Source organism: Tympanuchus pallidicinctus, unplaced genomic scaffold (genome assembly GCF_026119805.1).
Source record: "Tympanuchus pallidicinctus isolate F22 unplaced genomic scaffold, pur_lepc_1.0 scaffold76, whole genome shotgun sequence".
NCBI classification, from domain to species: Eukaryota; Metazoa; Chordata; class Aves; order Galliformes; family Phasianidae; genus Tympanuchus; species Tympanuchus pallidicinctus.
This window is the reverse complement of record NW_026294798.1, coordinates 1-17,724: the sequence shown is the minus strand read 5'-3', so window position 1 is coordinate 17,724 and position 17,724 is coordinate 1. Positions and strand designations below refer to the sequence as shown.

General features: G+C 71.5%; 3 protein-coding genes across 5 annotated transcripts; 1 reads left to right on the top strand and 2 right to left on the bottom strand.

Moving 5' to 3' along the window:
- Positions 1–321: 321 nt before the first annotated feature.
- On the bottom strand, positions 322–4,825 carry LOC128072954 (rho-related BTB domain-containing protein 2-like). 3 transcript variants are annotated; one of them, XM_052667207.1, is made up of 9 exons: positions 4,568–4,825; positions 4,384–4,487; positions 2,751–2,936; positions 1,637–2,547; positions 1,413–1,531; positions 1,084–1,234; positions 833–921; positions 661–766; positions 322–582 (listed from the first exon to the last, which is right to left on the bottom strand). In XM_052667207.1, exons 1-9 carry the CDS (start codon positions 4,757–4,759, stop codon positions 413–415), a joined length of 2,028 nt encoding a protein of 675 aa, XP_052523167.1. In that variant the 5' UTR covers positions 4,760–4,825; the 3' UTR covers positions 322–412. The 3 variants fall into 3 exon arrangements, 2 of the variants coding, with proteins under 2 accessions (XP_052523167.1, XP_052523168.1); XM_052667208.1 differs by having other exon boundaries at positions 4,713–4,821; XR_008202545.1 differs by lacking the exon at positions 322–582 and having other exon boundaries at positions 833–916; positions 4,568–4,813.
- A 1,436-nt stretch (positions 4,826–6,261) lies between these two features.
- LOC128072956 (drebrin-like protein A) lies at positions 6,262–10,866 on the top strand. The gene is given in 15 exon segments (XM_052667209.1): positions 6,262–6,461; positions 7,093–7,145; positions 7,229–7,341; positions 7,484–7,558; positions 8,031–8,168; positions 8,250–8,327; positions 8,395–8,546; positions 8,650–8,704; positions 9,055–9,129; positions 9,206–9,338; positions 9,414–10,072; positions 10,074–10,137; positions 10,241–10,335; positions 10,556–10,604; positions 10,691–10,866. Coding segments are annotated over 15 exon segments (1,899 nt in total). The 5' UTR covers positions 6,262–6,375; the 3' UTR covers positions 10,765–10,866.
- Positions 10,867–11,023: 157 nt separating this feature from the next.
- LOC128072959 (rhotekin-like) lies at positions 11,024–17,426 on the bottom strand. Its single transcript, XM_052667212.1, has 7 exons — positions 16,758–17,426; positions 16,048–16,142; positions 15,782–15,888; positions 14,648–14,779; positions 14,419–14,584; positions 14,210–14,314; positions 11,024–11,718 (listed from the first exon to the last, which is right to left on the bottom strand). The coding sequence occupies exons 1-7, from the start codon at positions 17,393–17,395 to the stop codon at positions 11,381–11,383; spliced, it is 1,581 nt and encodes a 526-aa protein (XP_052523172.1). The 5' UTR covers positions 17,396–17,426; the 3' UTR covers positions 11,024–11,380.
- Between the last annotated feature and the right edge of the window lie 298 nt (positions 17,427–17,724).

The following is a 17,724-nucleotide window of genomic DNA, read 5'->3' as shown; positions in this document are numbered from 1 at the left end:
GGGGGCCGGGACGCGTCCAAGGCACGGAGATGAGCGGGGCCAGCCGGGCCGCCCGCCGCCTCTCCCTCGCGCCCCGCTCACAGCTTGGCCCCCGCCTCCGGCAGCGCGGAGGGGGGAATTCAGCACCAGAGAGCCCGGCTGGGAGCGCCCAGCTCGGGTCAGCACCCTGCCGCGGGCCCCCAGCCCCACAATACTGCTCGGTCAGAGGTAGCACCAGCGCGGGGGGCCCTGCCGGCTCGACGCCGCTCCGCGGGGGCCGTGAACCGGAGCGGCGGCCGCGGCGGGCGCCCGTAGCCGGGGACGGGGCTGTAAACAGGCGGCGGCTCCCGAGGAGGAGAAGCCCCCAGGCCGGCACGGCTCGGAGCCCGGCCGCGTCCCCGGCCCTGGGAAGCGGCACGGCCGCGCTCCCGGCTCACGAGACGTGGGGCGAGGGCCGCCAGAAGCACCACTTGCTGCGGGTGTGCTGCTTGCGCTGCAGCTGCTCCTCGCGCTCCCGCTCCTTCTTGGAGCGCAGGTACAGGTCCTCCTCCTTCAGGTACCACACCGGCGGCCAGCGGTGCCTCTCGAAGTGCGCCTGGTTCTCTGCGGGGCGCGGGGGCTCAGCGCACGGCCGGCCGCCCCCTCTCCCCCCCCCCGGACCCCGCGCCGCCCGCGCCCTACCCGGGGACATGAACTTCATCTCTCGGGGGAAGCGGCGGCACACGCTGTTGTAGTTGGTGCAGATGTAGTGCAGGCACCAGGCGGCCAGCTGCCGGGCGTTGTGGAACTGCAGGGACCCCCATCAGGACGGGCCGAGCCGGGGGTCGATGCCCCTCAGCCCCCCATCCCGTACCTGAGTCATCTCCAGGTAGATGAGCACCTGCTCGTCGATCTCCACCTGCTGCATGAAGGCGCGGAGCAGCTCATCCACGGCGTACTGCTCTGCGGCACGGATGGGGCCGTGAGCGCGGGGCGGCGCCGGGCTGCGACGGCTCTTACATAAGGGCCGCCCGGGGCCGCATCGATCCCAGCGCCAGCCGGCCTTCATCGTATCGGCGGCTGACGTCAAGGGCAGCCGGGGGGCGGGGGAGGGGGGCGGCTCACCTGTGAGCGCCTGCAGCCGGGGCAGGCAGAGGCGGTTGGTGAGGATGAGCAGCTCCATGGCGTCGAGGTCGGGTGTGGGCGTGAAGACCCCGGTGTAGAGGAAATCGAGGACGGCGCGCAGGCAGGCGCAGTTGGTGCCCGGCAGGGAGACCTGCGGGACGGGGGCGCGGGGACCGGCGCTGCGGGAAGGACGGACCCCCACCCAGAGCCCCGCGCGGCCGGGCCCGAGCGCAGGGATGCCGTGTGCGCAGCGCCGTGCCGGCTGCTCCCCGCAGCGGCCGCCTCCCACCGTCCCCTCCCAGCCGTCCCACCGCCTGCTGCCCCCTCACCTCGGCAGCGTAGCTCTCCCGGAACGCCCCCCGGAACATGGCCATCATCCAGTCGCAGCCGGCTATCAGCAGGGGTTTGTGCGCCGGCACGGCCCCGTCGTCCACGCGGAACACCACGTCTGGGCAGCACGGGGACGGGATGCACAGCCCGCAATGGCGCTGCCACACGGGTGGCGTGGGGTGGGGGGCTGGGGGGGGGGGCGCCCCGCGTGGCCGCGCCGTACCTGCAAAGACGCCCTTCCCCAGGCACTCCTTGATGCGGTTGGCACGGCGCACGTGGAAGGCTTTGGTGATCTCCTGGTTCATGAAGCTCTCCTTGTTGAGCACGTTGGCCACCATCATGCGCAGGTCGAACACCTCCAGCAGCTCGGCGATGGTGGCCACCTGCATCAGGTCAGCGCACGCCCGCTCCAGCCGCCCGGTGTAGAGGTACTCCAGCACGGCGCGGAACGGCTCCGGCGCCACCGAGCGGTCCATGCACACCACCGTCATCCTCTTCTCCCTCCCGGCCACCGGGTCGGCCACCACCTCCCAGCGCATGCTGACGAAGCCCCGGCCCCACGCCGACAGATCGCGAGCGCCATCCCCCGTCGCCGCCCGCAGCGCCTCGTCGCTCTGCACGGCGCGCAGCCCGCCCTGCGGCCCCTCGCCCAGCGCCCCCCGCTCCCCGTCCAGGCTGCGGGCGCGGGCGGCCGGCTCCTTGCCCGTCCCCAGCGGCCCCTCCAGGGTGAAGAGGTCGTAGAACTTGGAGCAGGAGGTGGCCAGGTAGACGCGGTGCGCGAAGACGCGCTGCCCGCCCTGCAGCTGGAAGACGACGTCGGCGCACAGCGGGGTGCAGAAGAGCGCGGCGGGGCCCCAGGCGCGGCTGGCCGGCGGCTCGGGGATGCGGATGACCGGCGGGGGGGGCTTGGGGGGCAGGAAGGGCGCCTGCAGCAACGGGCGCTGCATCTTCTTCAGGTGGGACTTCCAGAACTGCAGGTGGCGGCGGGAGATGAGCGCAGCGCGGATGGCGTTGTCAAAGACGTCCTTGATGCCGAACTGGGCCACCACGCTGGTCTCGTAGTAGGGGACGCCCAGCTCCTTGGCCACCTCGTGGCCCCGCTCCGGGGGCAGGATGTCCGTGGGTCGGATGGGCCTGGGGGGACGGCGGGGGAACTCATCACCACGCGTGGGACCCGCTGAGCATCGGGGGTCCAGAGGATGGGGGACCCTGTGAGTGGGGGGGCATAGGGGACCCAGAGAGCGTAGGGGACCCGGTGACCGGGTGGCACCCGCTGAGTGTAGGGACCCAGTGACTGTGGGAGCCCCAGCCCTGCCACCCCCCCGGCGCAGCCTCACTTGGCCAAGGGCCGCCTGGCGCGGTTGACGGCGTCCAGGTCGGCGTAGCGCAGGTCCAGCTGGCAGCCCACCAGGATGATGGGCGTCCGCGGGCAGAAGTGTTTGATCTCAGGGTACCACATGGTCTTCACGTGGCGCAGGGAGTTGGGGTTGGCCAGCGAGAAGCAGAGCACCACCACGTCTGACCTGGGCCAGGAGGAGGAGGAGGAGGAGGAAGGTCAGAGCCCTCACCGGCCCCCTGGGCACCAGCATGGAGATACCAGCGGGCAGCAGCACAAGGGACCCGGCCCCACGCTGTGCCCCACATTGGGGTCCCGCAGGGCATCGGGAGCAGCCCCAGAGCCACGGCTGCTTTCTGCCTGGGACGTGACCCGGAGCCGTGCTGGAGCCGGGCCGGTGCCAGGACCAAGATAGACACCACCCGCCCGCCCTCGGGCCCCCCGCCAGCACGGGAGCTGCGAGCGACGCCGGCACCCAGAGCCCCGCGGCACAGCGGCGGTGAGCGGGGGTCACTGGGTGGCTGTGGGCACCCCACGCCATGGCATTCCCCACGACCCCCCCCCCCAGGAGCCCCCTGCCCCGTCTGGTGCCCCCAGCCCCGTGGAGGGGTTGTGGGAGTGTGCCCACGAAGCTGGCGCGGGGGCAGCGATAGCAGAGGGGCCGTGCCAGGGGCTGAGGGCTGTGCTTGTTTACAGCCCGGGCGTTGCGCGGGGGGGTCGGGCCTTGCCCTGCTCAGCCATGGGGCATCGGGAGCTGAGAGGTGGGACAGGGCCCTACAGGGGGGGACAGGATCCTACAGGGGGGGACAGGACCCTACAGGGGGGGACAGGACCCTGCAGGGGGGGACAGGGCCCTACAGGGGGGGACAGGACCCTGCAGGGGGGGACAGGGCCCTACAGGGGGGGACAGGACCCTGCAGGGGGGGACAGGATCCTACAGGGGGGAACAGGACCCTACAGGGGGGAACAGGGCCCTACAGGGGGGGACAGGGCCCTACAGGGGGGACAGGACCCTGCAAGGGGGGACAGGACCCTGCAAGGGGGGACAGGACCCTACAGGGGGGAACAGGGCCCTACAGGGGGGGACAGGGCCCTGCAGGGGGGGTCAGGACCCTACGGGGCACTGCACACTGCAGGGACTGGGGGGTGTGAGCTGGGCACGGCAGACTTTGGGGTGTCCCGATGCCCCTCTTGCTGTATGTGGGTCCCCAACAGCCTCAGAACCCCCAGGAGTCCCCTGGGACCCCACCGCCACGTGATGCCACCTCTATGGGAGAACCTGCAGGGGGAAGGGAGGATCCCCTCCCGAAGGCGAGGTCCCTCCTGGGGGTGTCTGCAGGTCTTTGCTGGGGGTCTCCTGCACGGAGGAGGTCTCAGCCAGGGGGCTGCGTTCTCTCCCGGGATGGGGGGTGGGCAACCCGGGCCGGGGGGGGGGGGGGGGGGGGGGGGGTTCTGTCCTGATCTGGTTTCTGGTCTCTCCCGGAGAGGAGTTTCTCCCCCTGGCGGGGTTCTCACCCACAGAGGGTCGCTCCCTGGGGGGGTGGGGGTCTCACCCACGGCAGTGTCACCCGACGGGGGTGTCCCCAGCCCCCAGTGCCCCTCCCGGGGGTTCCCTTCGGGGCCCCGCCCCCTACCTGCCGTAGGCGAAGCGCCGGTCCTTGTGGTGGTCCCCGAAGGTGTCCCAGAGCCGCAGCGACACGCTGACCTCGTCCACCACATCGCGGGAGCGCTCCAGCACCTGGGGGGGGGGGCGCCAAGGGGGGCGGGGGGCACTGAGCGTGGCCCGGCGAGACCCCGCCGCCCCCCCCGGCCGCGCACCTCCTGGCAGACGCGGTACTGGTCGATGGCCCACACGGTGGGCACGTGCGTGGCCAGCAGCTGGTATTGGCTCAGCGTCGCGTTGCAGGCGCGGGCGCAGATGAGGCGCGTTTTGCCCACCGCGTTGTCGCCCACCACCACGCACTTGATGGTCTCGACGTTGGGCCGCTCGTAATCCACGTCCAGATCCATGGGGTCCCGCCGGCGCTCAGCGCCGCGCCCCGCGCCGCCCCCCGCCCATCCCCGCGCCGCTCCGCCGCGCCGCCGCCCGGGCCCGTTAGCTGCCGCCCTGCCCCGCCCCGCCCCGCCCCTCCGCCAATCCGCGACGGCCTCGCCTCGCCTCGCCCCTCCCTCTCCGCCCCGCCCCTCGCCCTCCGCCAATCCGCGTCCTCCCCGCCCCCTCGGGCCACGCCCACACGGCCGTTCCGAGCCCCGCCTCCGCGCTGCCCCGCCCGCGCGCGGACAAAGGGGCGCCGCCAGGGGGCGCCGCGAACACGTGACCGCCACCGCCCCCCGCTCCGAGCAGCGCCGGAGCCACGCCTCCTCATGGGCGGGGTTATTCGATAGGCCACGCCCCCCTTCGCACGCCCACCCGCGGAGCGCGGACGGAGGGGGCGGACAGAGGGACGGACAGACGGACGGGGGGGGACAGCGGGACGGGAGGGAGGTCGCGGGGACACCGGCGGCTCCGGGCCGCAGGCACAGCAGGGAGAACTGGGGCCGTAGGGACACAAGTGGCAGCCGGAACCGCGGGGACACCCGGAAGCGTCAGTGACCCCGGGGGCACAAAAGGCCGCCGGGGCTGCGGGGGTCGCCGTGGGGATCGTGGCGGAACGGCTGGGGACCGGCAGCCCCGGCCCCTCGTGTCCGTCCCCCGGGGCTGTGCCCGTACGGCGCCGCGTCCCAGCCCGGCTCTCCACGTGGTGGCGGCTGCCAGCGCGGCCCAGGGGCGCAGCGAGGCACGGGGCTGCGCGGGGCGCGCAGTGAGGGGTGGCAGCGAGGATGGAGCACTGCTGGGACACGGGCGGTGGGGATACGGGGCGCTAATGGGGACACGGGGCAACGCGGGGACAGGGGGCACGGAGCGGGACATTCAACACTGATGGATATGGGACACCGGTGGGGACGTGGGGCACTGCTGGGACACGGGGCTCTTGATGGACGTGGAACGCAGATGGGACACGGGGTACTGCGGGGACACGCGGCACTGATGGGTAGGGGACGCCGGTGGGGACGTGGGGCACAGCGGGGACGCGGGGCGCGGATGGGGACGAGCACCACCGATGGGTACGGGACGCTGCCGGGACGGGGCCCCGTGGGATCTCAGCCCCGGAGCCCCCCGCTCTGCTCCCCCCTCCCCCCACCTCCCCCCCCCCATCCGCAGCCGCCGCCGCGCATTTTTTCGCTCTCTCGGGGCTTTGGGGTTTGAGGCCGCGGTGACCAAATAAGGGAAGCGGCGCCGGGCGGCCGCGGGTGGGGGCGGCCCCGCGTGGGTTCCCCACGTCCCGGCGTGGGGCCCCGCACCGCCCCGCTGTACCGCGTGGGGCCCCGAAACGCCGCGCCTGACATCGCGGGTCCGAACGCCGCGCCCACGGGACCGCGTGGGGCCGCCCCCCCCCCCCACACCCAGCGCCACGCGGGACCCACGGTGCCCCCTCCGCCCCGCCCGGCTTTGGCTCCGCGCCCGGTGCCGCCCGCCCCGCCGGGTCCCGCCCGGTGCCGCCGGTCCCTCCCCACCTCTAAGACCGGGGCGGGGCCGCGCAGGAGCTGCCGGGCGGTGCGGGGCGGTGCGGGGCCGTGGGAGAACCATGGGGGCCCCCGGGCTGGAGCGGCACCGGCTGGCGCTGCTGGCGGCACGGGAGGACGTGGGCAACCCGCGGGCGGCCACCAACTGGTGAGGGAACGGCGCCGGGACGCGGGGGGGTCCCGAGCGGGTCGAGGTGCGGAGCCGCACGGGGGGTTCCGGGGCCGCGCACGTGGATCGGACTGCGTGGGCCGGGGGCGGCGGGGCCGGGCCGGGCCGGAGCGGCGCCCCCGTGGGCGTCGGGTGGGAACGGGGAACCGGGAACGGGGCGCGATTGCGGGGGGGGCCGAGTTCCGCCCGGTGCCCCCACGGCGCTCGCAATGCCCCCCCAAACCTCCCCGCGTGGAACCGCGCCCCGCCCGCGCCTGGGAGCCCCGCGCTCCCCCCTCCTCCCCCCCGTCGCACAGCGCTGCCGTCCGGGCCGCCCCCCCGTTGCCGCCCTCCGCTCCGTCCGGGGCCGCTCGGCCGCTGCCCGCTGCCCGTCCCCCCTCTGCGCCGGGACGCGAAGTCGCGCCGCCCGGGGGGGCAGCCCGGTGTCGGTACCGGGGGGGCGGGCACGGCGCTTCCCGCCGCTCCATTGTCCCCGGGCGGATGACGGCGGCACTTCCACGAATTGAGACCGGCGGGGGGCGGGGTGAGGGGCGGCGGCCGCGAGCCCCCACGTGCCGCCACCCCCCGGTCCGACCCCGACCCGGCACCGAGCGTCCCCCGCCCCCCCCAGGGCCGTGTTCGCCTACGAGAAGCACCATGACCTCAGGCTGCTGGACTCGGGAGGTACGGGGGGGTCGTTATACGGGGACGGGGGGATCCGCAGGGGGTCGCGCGTCGCGCGGCTCGCCCTGATCCCCCTCCCACAGCCGGCGGCGTGGACGAGCTGGCGGCGAAGTTCTGTGCCAGCAGCATCATGTACGGGCTGTGCCGAGTGCGGGACCCCGGCAGCGGAGCCCCCCGCGTCGTCCTCATCAGCTGGGTGAGCCGGGGGGGGCGACGGGGGGCCGCGCCGTGCCGTCCTACAGCGGGCGTGGGGGGGGGAGCGGCTGGGGGCGCTGGGGGGCGCGGGGATGGGATGAGGGGCGCTGAGCCGGCAGCGCTGAACCCCGCGCCTGTGCCAGGTAGGGGAGGAGGTGCCCGAGTCCCAGCGCCAGGCGTGCGCCGGACACCTGCCGGCCATCAGAGCCTTCTTCAAGGTGAGTCTGGAGCCCCGGGGGTCCATGAGGGACCCCACCCCCCCTTCCTGCCCCGCAGCCCCGACCTTTGCTTGCTGCTGCGTGCGGTGCATTCCTGGAGCTGCTGACTCAGGCGCTGCCGTTCCCAGCTCCCAGTTCCAGCTCCCAGTTCCAGCCTTGGCCGCGCTGTGGCTGTGGTTGGGCTCCCTGCCCCGGCCCCGTCCTGCCCCGGCCCCTCCTGCCCCGGCCGCTCTGCCCTGCCCTGTGGAGCTGGGGCTGCCCCCCGCCCGTGCCCCCATCCCTGCACGCCCTGGGGTGAGATCCCACGTCTGGATCCGGCCCCACATCTGGATCTGCTGAGCTCCGCTGGGAACGGTGCCCAGATTCCCCGGGGACGGTCTGGGAGCGGATCCCGGCAGGGGGGGGGGGGGGGGGGGGTGCAAGGGTGGCTCGGGGCGCTGTGGGGCCGACGCTGGCCCCATCCCACTGCCAGGAGGCCACCGCCGTGCTGAGCGCCCGTCGTGCCGAGGAGGTGACGCAGGAGGGGCTGAGCCGCGTGCTGGCACAGCTGGCCCCCGCCGCAGCCCCGAGCAGCAGGAGGAGCCCCCCGGCAGACGGCGAGGAGTTGGTGGTGAGCGGGGCGGGGAGGCGGCGGCGGGCGGGGGGTCCGTGCGGGTGCCGCGGTGCGGCCTGAGCCCCGCCGCTCCCGTAGGGCACCAACTACCGTAAGACCAACCCGGCGTTGGAGATCCGCCGCACCAAACGGGACTCCTTCTGGGCGCAGGCGGAGGTGAGGGGCGGTGGGTGCCGTGGGGGGGAGGTGCGGGGTCCCATCCCGCTGAGTCCCTGCGGTGCAGCGCGAGGAGGAGCAGCGGAAGGAGGAGGAGCGGCGCCGGGCGCTGGAGGAGCGCAGGAGATGGGAGAGGGAGCGCATGGAGGAGGAGCGCAGGGACGCGGCGGAGCGCGAGCGGCGCTGCAGGGAGAAGGAGCAGCGCATCGAGGAGCAGCGGTGAGGCGGGCGGCCCCGAGCCCAGCACCCATGGGTGCCCGCAGTCCCGTGCCCGGCACCTGGAGGCGCAGCCGGTGGCGGCGCTGAGCTCCCATCCCCGCAGGAAGGAGCAGGCGCGGATAGAGGCGGAGGAGCGCAGGAAGGAGCAGCAGCGATGGGTGCGTGGGGCTGCGGGATTCGGTTCTTGACACAGAGCGGCGAGGGGCTGAACAGCCGCCCAGAGGGGCTGCGGTGCCCCGTCCATCCCTGGAGGGGTTGGAGGTTGGATGGGGCCCTGGGCAGCCTGGTGTAGCCTTAGATATGGAGGTTGGTGGCCCTGCGTGCAACAGGGGGTTGGAGCTTCGTGATCCCTGCGGTCCCTTCCAACCCGGGCCGTTCTGTGATTCTGGGATGGAGAGGCGCCACGCGGTGCTGCGTCCACACCGCGTCCCCGTCGCCACGTCCCCATCCCCAGATCTCCATCCCCGCACCCCCATCCCTGTCCCCCCATCCGTCCCCATCCCCGCAGGAGCAGCAGCAGCGGGAGCACGAGGCTGCAATGCGGGATCGCTTCCGGCGCAGCGAATCCATTGAGAAGGCGGCGGTGAGTGGGGCGGGGGGCCGCTGTGTGGGGAGCGCCGGGGGGGGTCTGCGCACCACAACGGCCCCCGGTGCTGCAGGAGGCGGCCGTGCTGGTGGCTCAGCGGACGCAGAACCCGCGGGACTTCTTCCGGCAGCGGGAACGCGCGGGATCCGCCTCGGGCAGCACCTCGGGCACCGCGCTGCCCGCCGGCCCGCTGGGCACACGGCCCGGTATGTGGAGGGCCGGGGGGGGGGGGGGGGGGGCCGGGGGTCCCCGGTGGCTGTGAGCTGACCGTGCCTCCCCAGGCGCCCGCCGCCCCTTCCTGCGGTACCAGCGCAGCCTGACCGAGTCCGCCTTCATCTTCCGCCGCCCGGAGACTCCCGCTTCGCCCACCGCCCCCGATCCCGGTGCCTTCCAGGCTGCGGCTCCCCCCAGCCCCCGCCGACCCCCGGGGACTCCCACCGGCCCGGCCGGGGTTGGGCCTCCGCACGCCGGTAGCCCCGTAGGGACGTGGCGCCCACCCTGTGCCGCCTTGGGGAGCCCCCCGAGACCCCCGGGGGCCGGGACTCCGTCTCCCATCAGCCCCCCCGGGCCCCCTGCCGGCCCCTCCCGGCTGCAGAGCCCCCCCGGCCCTCCTGGATCGGGGCCCTCAGACGGCACTCGCAGAGCGGAGCCTCTGCCCCCCAGCAGCGCTTCAGGGCTGGGCCCCCCCAGCAGCACCGCCGGGGGGCCGCCGCCCCTCAGCCCCCCCCGGCAGCCCCCCACCGGCACCGTGGAGGACGAGGCTCTGCCCCTGCCCAGCCCCCCCAGCACCCCCTTGGATGAGGAGGGCCCCCCCCCGGGCACCCCCCCGCTGCCCAGCCCCCCCGCGTGGGGGGCTCCGGAGCTGCCGGTTGGGCCGGGCGAGGGGGTCCTGAGCCCTCGGGAGGGCCCCCCTCCACCTGGGCTGCCCCCCGTCCCACCGCCCCCCCCGCAGCCCCAGCCCCCCCGGCCCGAAGGATGCAGCACTGCCCTGCGAGCTGCAGCAAGGTGGGTGCACGGAGCCCCCCGTGTGGGGCTGGGACGGGGTTCCCTCACATTGTACCCCCACCCCGCACCGCGGGGGGGGCTCAGCCGCGTCCCCCTCCTGCAGGGACAGCTGGGGAGCACCAGGCGGAGCCGAAAGTGAGCAACGGGGGGCAGAATGGCCTTGGGGACTGGGCACCGCCTTGGGAGCCCCCAAAGCAGGTATGGGGCGACTGGTGGCATTGGGATGGGGGGCATGGATGGGGCCGGGTGGGGGGGCAGGGGCTGTGGGTGGGGGTTTGGGGGCAGGTGGGCAGCAATCAGGGGGCGGCTCTGGGGCCGGGGGCAGGACGGGGATGATGGAACCTCGAGGGCGGGGGCGACGCACAGGACGTGGGGCGGGGGCCTCACGGTTGGGGACCCCCGGCGCTCTCTCCCGCAGGGCGGCGGTGCCACCATCCTGCCGCAGCCGCTGCACAAAGCCAAGCCAGGTACGGGCCGGCCCCGCCGCATCCCCCGCTCCTCCGGGCCCCCCTGCGCCCCCCCAGCCCGGCCTCACCCTCTCCCTCTCCCCCAGGTTTCACCCAGCTCCTGACCCCCGGCGCCTCCCCCCCGCCCGAGGACAAGGAGTTTCCCCCCCACACTGTGTAGTTCGGGTTGGGGGCAGCAGCTCTACGCCCCCCCGCTGCTCTCCACGCACCGCGCGGCCGGGGCTGCCCCGCACCTCACCCCGCAGCCCCCCGGCGCCGCGCCCCGCACTGACCGCTTCCCCCCACCCCCCGTACAGCAGCTTCGGGCAGCAGCCGCCCCACGCAGCCCCAGCGCCGCAGCACCGTGCTGGGGGGGCAGCACGACCCCCCCGGGGAGGGAGGGGAGCCGAGCAGCGCCCCCCGCCCCAATGAGACGCGGCGGCTGTTAAATAAATTTTAATGCACACGGACGAGGTGGGGGCTTCGGCTGGTCCTGGCCGCGGTTAGGAGTGTGAGGCATAAAGCGGGGGGACCCCGACCCCCCCCCAAGGCTGGATCCGCGCCCGCCCATTGCGGGGGGCTCAGCCCCGAGCACCATCCGAATGAGGGGGGGGGGAGCCCCGAGCCCACGGCAGGCGGCAGCAGCTCGGAGCGACCCGACCCCCCCCCTCCACTTGGGCACCGTACGTTCCAGTTTCTCCCCAAAAAGAGCAGCCCTCGGCACCGGGACCCCCGACCCGGGCCGCGTCCCCACGGCGCCCCCCCGCCCATCCCCAGAACCCCCCGGGGTGCCGGGTTCACACCTGGGACTGAAGGCGGCCCGGAGGGGCGGCGCGTTCGGTGTCGGAACCGGAGCTGCCGGGGCTGGAGGAGCCGGAGCCGGGCGGGGGGCGCGGGGAGGGGGCGCGCCGGGTTCCCCCCCGGCCCTTCAGGGTGCTGAGCTTGGCGTCCAGCGACAGCGTGCGGGGACGGGCGCGGGGCCGGGGGCTGCAGCCGGCGGGGGGGGCGGCGTGCGGGGGGGGACCCTCGAAGAGGGAGAGCCACGGGGGGCAGCCCCGCGCCCCCCCCGCCAGCGCCGCAGCGCGCCGCGTCAGGATGTCCGTCACGGCCTCGATGTCGTCGGAAGGGTCAATAGCTGCGGGGAAGGACGGTCAGCGGCGGGGGGGGGGGGGGGCTGCGCACCGCGGAGGGGGGGGTCGAAGGAGGGGGGCGCGCCCCACGGACACGCCGTGCCCCATGGATGCGGTGCGCGGGGCGGGACTACAGCCGGGTGACTGCAGCACCGGGACGGGGACAAACGGGACGTGCGCTGCGCCAGGGGACGCGGCCGGGATGCGCCCCATAGCGGGGATGTGCCCTATAGATGGGATGTGCCCTATGGATGGGATGTGCCCTATAGCTGGGATGTGCCCTATAGCCGGGATGTGCCCTATAGCTGGGATGTGCCCTATAGATGGGATGTGCCCCATAGATGGGATGTGCCCTATAGATGGGATGTGCCCTATGGATGGGATGTGCCCTATAGATGGGATGTGCCCTATGGCTGGGATGTGCCCTATAGCTGGGATGTGCCCTATAGCCGGGATGTGCCCTATGGCTGGGATGTGCCCTATAGATGGGATGTGCCCTATAGCCGGGATGTGCCCTATAGATGGGATGTGCCCTATGGCTGGGATGTGCCCTATAGCCGGGATGTGCCCTATAGATGGGATGTGCCCTATAGCTGGGATGTGCCCTATAGATGGGATGTGCCCTATAGCTGGGATGTGCCCTATAGATGGGATGTGCCCCATAGATGGGATGTGCCCCATAGATGGGATGTGCCCTATAGATGGGATGTGCCCTATGGCTGGGATGTGCCCTATAGATGGGATGTGCCCTATGGCTGGGATGTGCCCTATAGCTGGGATGTGCCCTATAGCCGGGATGTGCCCTATGGCTGGGATGTGCCCTATAGCTGGGATGTGCCCTATAGCCGGGATGTGCCCTATAGATGGGATGTGCCCTATAGCCGGGATGTGCCCTATAGATGGGATGTGCCCTATAGCTGGGATGTGCCCTATAGATGGGATGTGCCCTATAGATGGGATGCGCCCTATAGATGGGATGTGCCCCATAGCGGGGATGTGCCCTATGGATGGGATGTGCCCTATAGATGGGATGTGCCCTATAGATGGGATGTGCCCTATAGCTGGGATGCGCCCTATGGCTGGGATGTGCCCTATAGCTGGGATGTGCCCTATAGCCGGGATGTGCCCTATAGATGGGATGTGCCCTATAGCTGGGATGTGCCCTATAGATGGGATGTGCCCTATAGCTGGGATGTGCCCTATGGATGGGATGTGCCCTATAGATGGGATGTGCCCTATAGCTGGGATGTGCCCTATAGATGGGATGTGCCCCATAGATGGGATGTGCCCTATAGCTGGGATGTGCCCTATAGCTGGGATGTGCCCCATAGATGGGATGTGCCCTATAGATGGGATGTGCCCTATAGCCGGGATGTGCCCTATAGATGGGATGTGCCCTATAGATGGGATGTGCCCTATGGCTGGGATGTGCCCTATAGCCGGGATGTGCCCTATAGCTGGGATGTGCCCTATGGATGGGATGTGCCCTATAGCTGGGATGTGCCCTATAGCTGGGATGTGCCCTATGGATGGGATGTGCCCTATAGCTGGGATGTGCCCTATAGCCGGGATGTGCCCTATAGATGGGATGTGCCCTATGGCTGGGATGTGCCCTATAGTAGGGATGTGCCCTATAGTAGGGATGTGCCCTATGGCTGGGATGTGCCCTATAGCCGGGATGTGCCCTATAGATGGGATGTGCCCTATAGATGGGATGTGCCCTATAGACAGGATGCACCCTATAGATGGGATGTGCCCTATAGCTGGGATGCACCCTATAGCTGGGATGTGCCCCACAGCCGGGATGTGCCCTATGGATGGGATGTGCCCTATAGCTGGGATGTGCCCTATGGCTGGGATGTGCCCTATAGATGGGATGTGCCCTATGGCTGGGATGTGCCCTATAGCCGGGATGTGCCCTATAGCTGGGATGTGCCCTATAGACAGGATGTGCCCTATAGCTGGGATGTGCCCTATAGATGGGATGTGCCCTATAGATGGGATGTGCCCTATAGATGGGATGTGCCCTATGGCTGGGATGTGCCCTATAGTAGGGATGTGCCCCACAGCCGGGACAACTGCGCTGTGCTCTGCAGCCACGCTGGCCGGGCTGCACCCACGGCAGCACAGCCGGGAGATGCACAGCGGTGCCGCGTCCCACGCCGTGCCCCACAGCCGTGCCCCACAGTGGGCACCGAGCAGCGGCGGCAGAGGCCCCGTACGTCACCTGTCGCTGTAATAGGAGGAGAGCAGCGCGCGGATCTCCGCCGAGACGGCGTTATCCTGCAGCAGGAGCCCCTCGCAGGAGGGCACGGCCGGGCCGGGCAGCGCTGGCACCGAGCGCGGAGAGGAGCACAGAGAGGAGCGGAGACACAGGGAGAGCAGACGGCAGAGAGCCGGGCAGCAGGAGGAGGAAGAGGAGGATGAGGAGGAGGAAGAGAGCGAGGAAGAGAAGGAGGAAGAGGAGCAGCAGGAAGAGGAGGAGGCTGCGCTCACCCATCTCGTGGTACAGCGATCCCTGGCGCGGCAGCGGGGCGGGCGGGCGGCGCGGCGGCGGCGCGTCGATGCGCATCAGCTCGTCGCAGCACTGCTTCCACTGACCTGCGGGCACGGGGGGGGGGGTCGGGCCGCGGCCCACGGCCGTAAGCGCGGTGCGGGCCGGGCCGGGGTGTCTCGGGGTGCCGCCGTGCCCCGGCCCCACGCACTCATGTCGTAGAAGTGCTGCCAGAACGCCTCCATCCAGCGCTGCGTCTCGGCGCGGCTCTCGGCCAGCAGCGTGTGCGTCACCTCCTCCGCCCCGTAGCGGTTGGTCACCGTCATGCTGTGCAGTTTGCCCCGCGCCTCCTGCTCCGTGGCGCGGATCCGCGTCTCCTGCACGGCACGGCCGTCAGCCCCCCGCCCGCAGCCGCCTCCCCCCCAAATGAGCCCCCAAACCTTGTTGATGGCGATGGTGAGCGCGGGCTGCACGCCGCCCTCCGCCTCCTGCGCCCGCCGGTAGCACAGCAGGTTGGTGCCGCGCAGCACGCAGAACAGCCGCGCCCAGCCCTGCGGATCCCCCGGCGCCTGCTGCGAGGAGGGAGGCCGTAAGGACCGCGACCCCCAGCCGCCCACCGCGGGGATCCCCGCTCCCGTCGCACCGCAGCCGCTGCCGGTGGTGGCTGAGAGGTGGGGGCTGCTGCTGCCGCCCGGCCCCACGGCACCCCCGACCCGTTTCCATCCCCGCCCCCACCGTGCTGCCCATCCCCCCCCACCCCATCCCATCCCATCCCATCCATCCCATCCCATCCCATCCATCCCATCCCATCCCCATCCCACCCCATCCCATCCCATCCCATCCCATCCCATCCCCATCCCATCCCATCCCATCCCCTCCCCTCCCCTCCCCTCCCCTCCCATCCCATCCCATCCCATCCCATCCCATCCCATCCCATCCCATCCCATCCCACCCCACCCCATCCCACCCCATCCCATCCCATCCCATCCCCTCCCATCCCATCCCACCCCATCCCATCCCATCCATCCCATCCCATCCCATCCCATCCCACCCCATCCCATCCCATCCCATCCCATCCCATCCCCATCCCATCCCCTCCCATCCCACCCCATCCCATCCCATCCCATCCCCATCCCATCCCCTCCCCTCCCATCCCCTCCCCTCCCATCCCCTCCCATCCCATCCCATCCCATCCCACCCCATCCCATCCCATCCCATCCCATCCCACCCCATCCCATCCCATCCCATCCCATCCCATCCCACCCCACCCCATCCCATCCCATCCCATCCCATCCCACCCCATCCCATCCCATCCATCCCATCCCATCCCATCCCATCCATCCCATCCCACCCCATCCCACCCCATCCCATCCCATCCCATCCCATCCCATCCCATCCCATCCCATCCCATCCCATCCCATCCCCACCCCCATCCAACCTCCATCCCATCGCACCTTGCCAACGCTCCCATTCCATTTCCATCCCCCCCAACGCCGCCCCCTCCTCTTCCCCATTCCCCTCCCCATCTCCCCCTGCCCCACACCCCCCCGTGCCCCCCGATCCCCCCCACATACCTGCACCTTCAGGAAGCCGCACATCACCTGCGCCGCCATGCAGCGGGGCTGTGCAGCCAGGCGGCAGCACATACTGCCGTACAGCGGCAGCCAGAAGGAGCTCTCCTCTGGGGAGGGGGCACACGGCACTCAGCGGCCGCCCGGCGCAGGGAAGACCCCCAGGCGCCCCCCTCCCCCCTCCCCGCCTTGCTGTGACCGCATCCCCGCATCGGCCCCCCCTCCCCGAAGCGCGGCCCCCCTCGGCCCCCCGCGCCCCCTTTGCTCACCGCTGCAGGCGATGGCGAGGTCGTGCGTGCGGAATCCGTCCTGCACCTCGGCCAGGGACAGCACGGTGTGCGCCAGCAGGTGATATTTGGGACCCCTGCAGGGCGCGGGGCTGAGGGGCACTGCGCCCCCCCACGGCCCCGCACCCCACATTGGCGCCCCCGCGCTCCCGGATGCCCACATCCCTTTCCATTCCTATTTTCGCCTCCGTTCCCATCCCACTGCCATCCTCGGCCCCATTCCAACCCCATCTCTGCTCCCATTCCCACCCGTGTTGGGACACAGGGACACACAGACAGAGGGACACAGAGGTGTGGAGCACTGTGGGTTCAGGTCATTCCCATCCCATCCCATTCCCATCCCATCCCATCCCATCCCCATCCCATCCCATCCCCATCCCATCCCACCCCACCCCATCCCCATCCCCATCCCATCCCATCCCATCCCATCCCATCCCATCCCATCCCACCCCATCCCATCCCATCCCATCCCATCCCATCCCACCCCATCCCATCCCCATCCCATCCCCTCCCACCCCCTCCCACCCCATCCCATCCCATCCCATCCCATCCCATCCCATCCCATCCCATCCCATCCCATCCCATCCCATCCCATCCCACCCCATCCCATCCCATCCCACCCCACCCCACCCCATCCCATCCCATCCATCCCACCCCATATCCCCCCCTCACAGTCACACGCCGGCACTCACGGCACGCTGGGGGCCGGCAGCAGCAGAGCCCCCCCCCCGTTTGCCGTGGGGCTCCCAGGCCCCCCATCCATGGTGGCCCGCAGGCGGCGCCCGGCGGAGCGGCCCAGGGAGCTGCTGAGTTTGCTGGCCAGCTTCCTGGGCGCGCTGCCCCCCACGTCGTCCCCCAGCCCCGCGCTGTACAGCTCCACCTTCAGCAGGAAATCCGGGCCGGCCTCCGAGCTGAGAGCGGCGTCAGCGCGGGGTCGGGGCCCGGGGGGGTGGAGGGGGGAGGCGGGGATAAGGAGACGGAAACGGGCGCGCGTGGGGTGCGGGGACGCGGGGTGTAGAGGTGTGAGGATGTGGCACGAGGGGACACGGGGCTGGGTGTGAGATCGGGGGGTGTGGGGACACGGGGATGTGGGGATGTGGGGACACGGGGATGTGGGGACATGGGGACACGGGGATGTGGGGACACGGGGATGTGGGGACGCAGGGACGCAAGAATGTGGGTACATGGGGATGTGGGGATGTGGGGACATGGGGACATAGGGGCGCAGGGACACAGGGATGTGGGGACACGGGTACACGGGGATGCTGGGATGAGGGGACATGGGGACATGGGGACATGGGGACGCAGGGATGCAGGAATGTGGGTACATGGGGATGTGGGGATGAGGGGACACGGGGACATGGGGATGCGAGGATGCGGGGAGATGGGGACACGGGGGTGCAGGGACGTGGGGACATGGGGACGCAGGGATGCAAGAATGTGGGTACATGGGGATGTAGGGATGTGGGGACATGGGGACATAGGGGTGCAGGGACACAGGGATGCAGGGATGAGGGGACACGGGGACACAGGGGTGCGGGGACACAGGGACACAGGGATGTGGGGACATGGGGACGCAGGGACACAGGGATGTGGGGACGCGGGCTGCCGCGGTGTGGCAGTGTGGGGATGCGAGGCTGTGCGAAGGCGACACAGGGG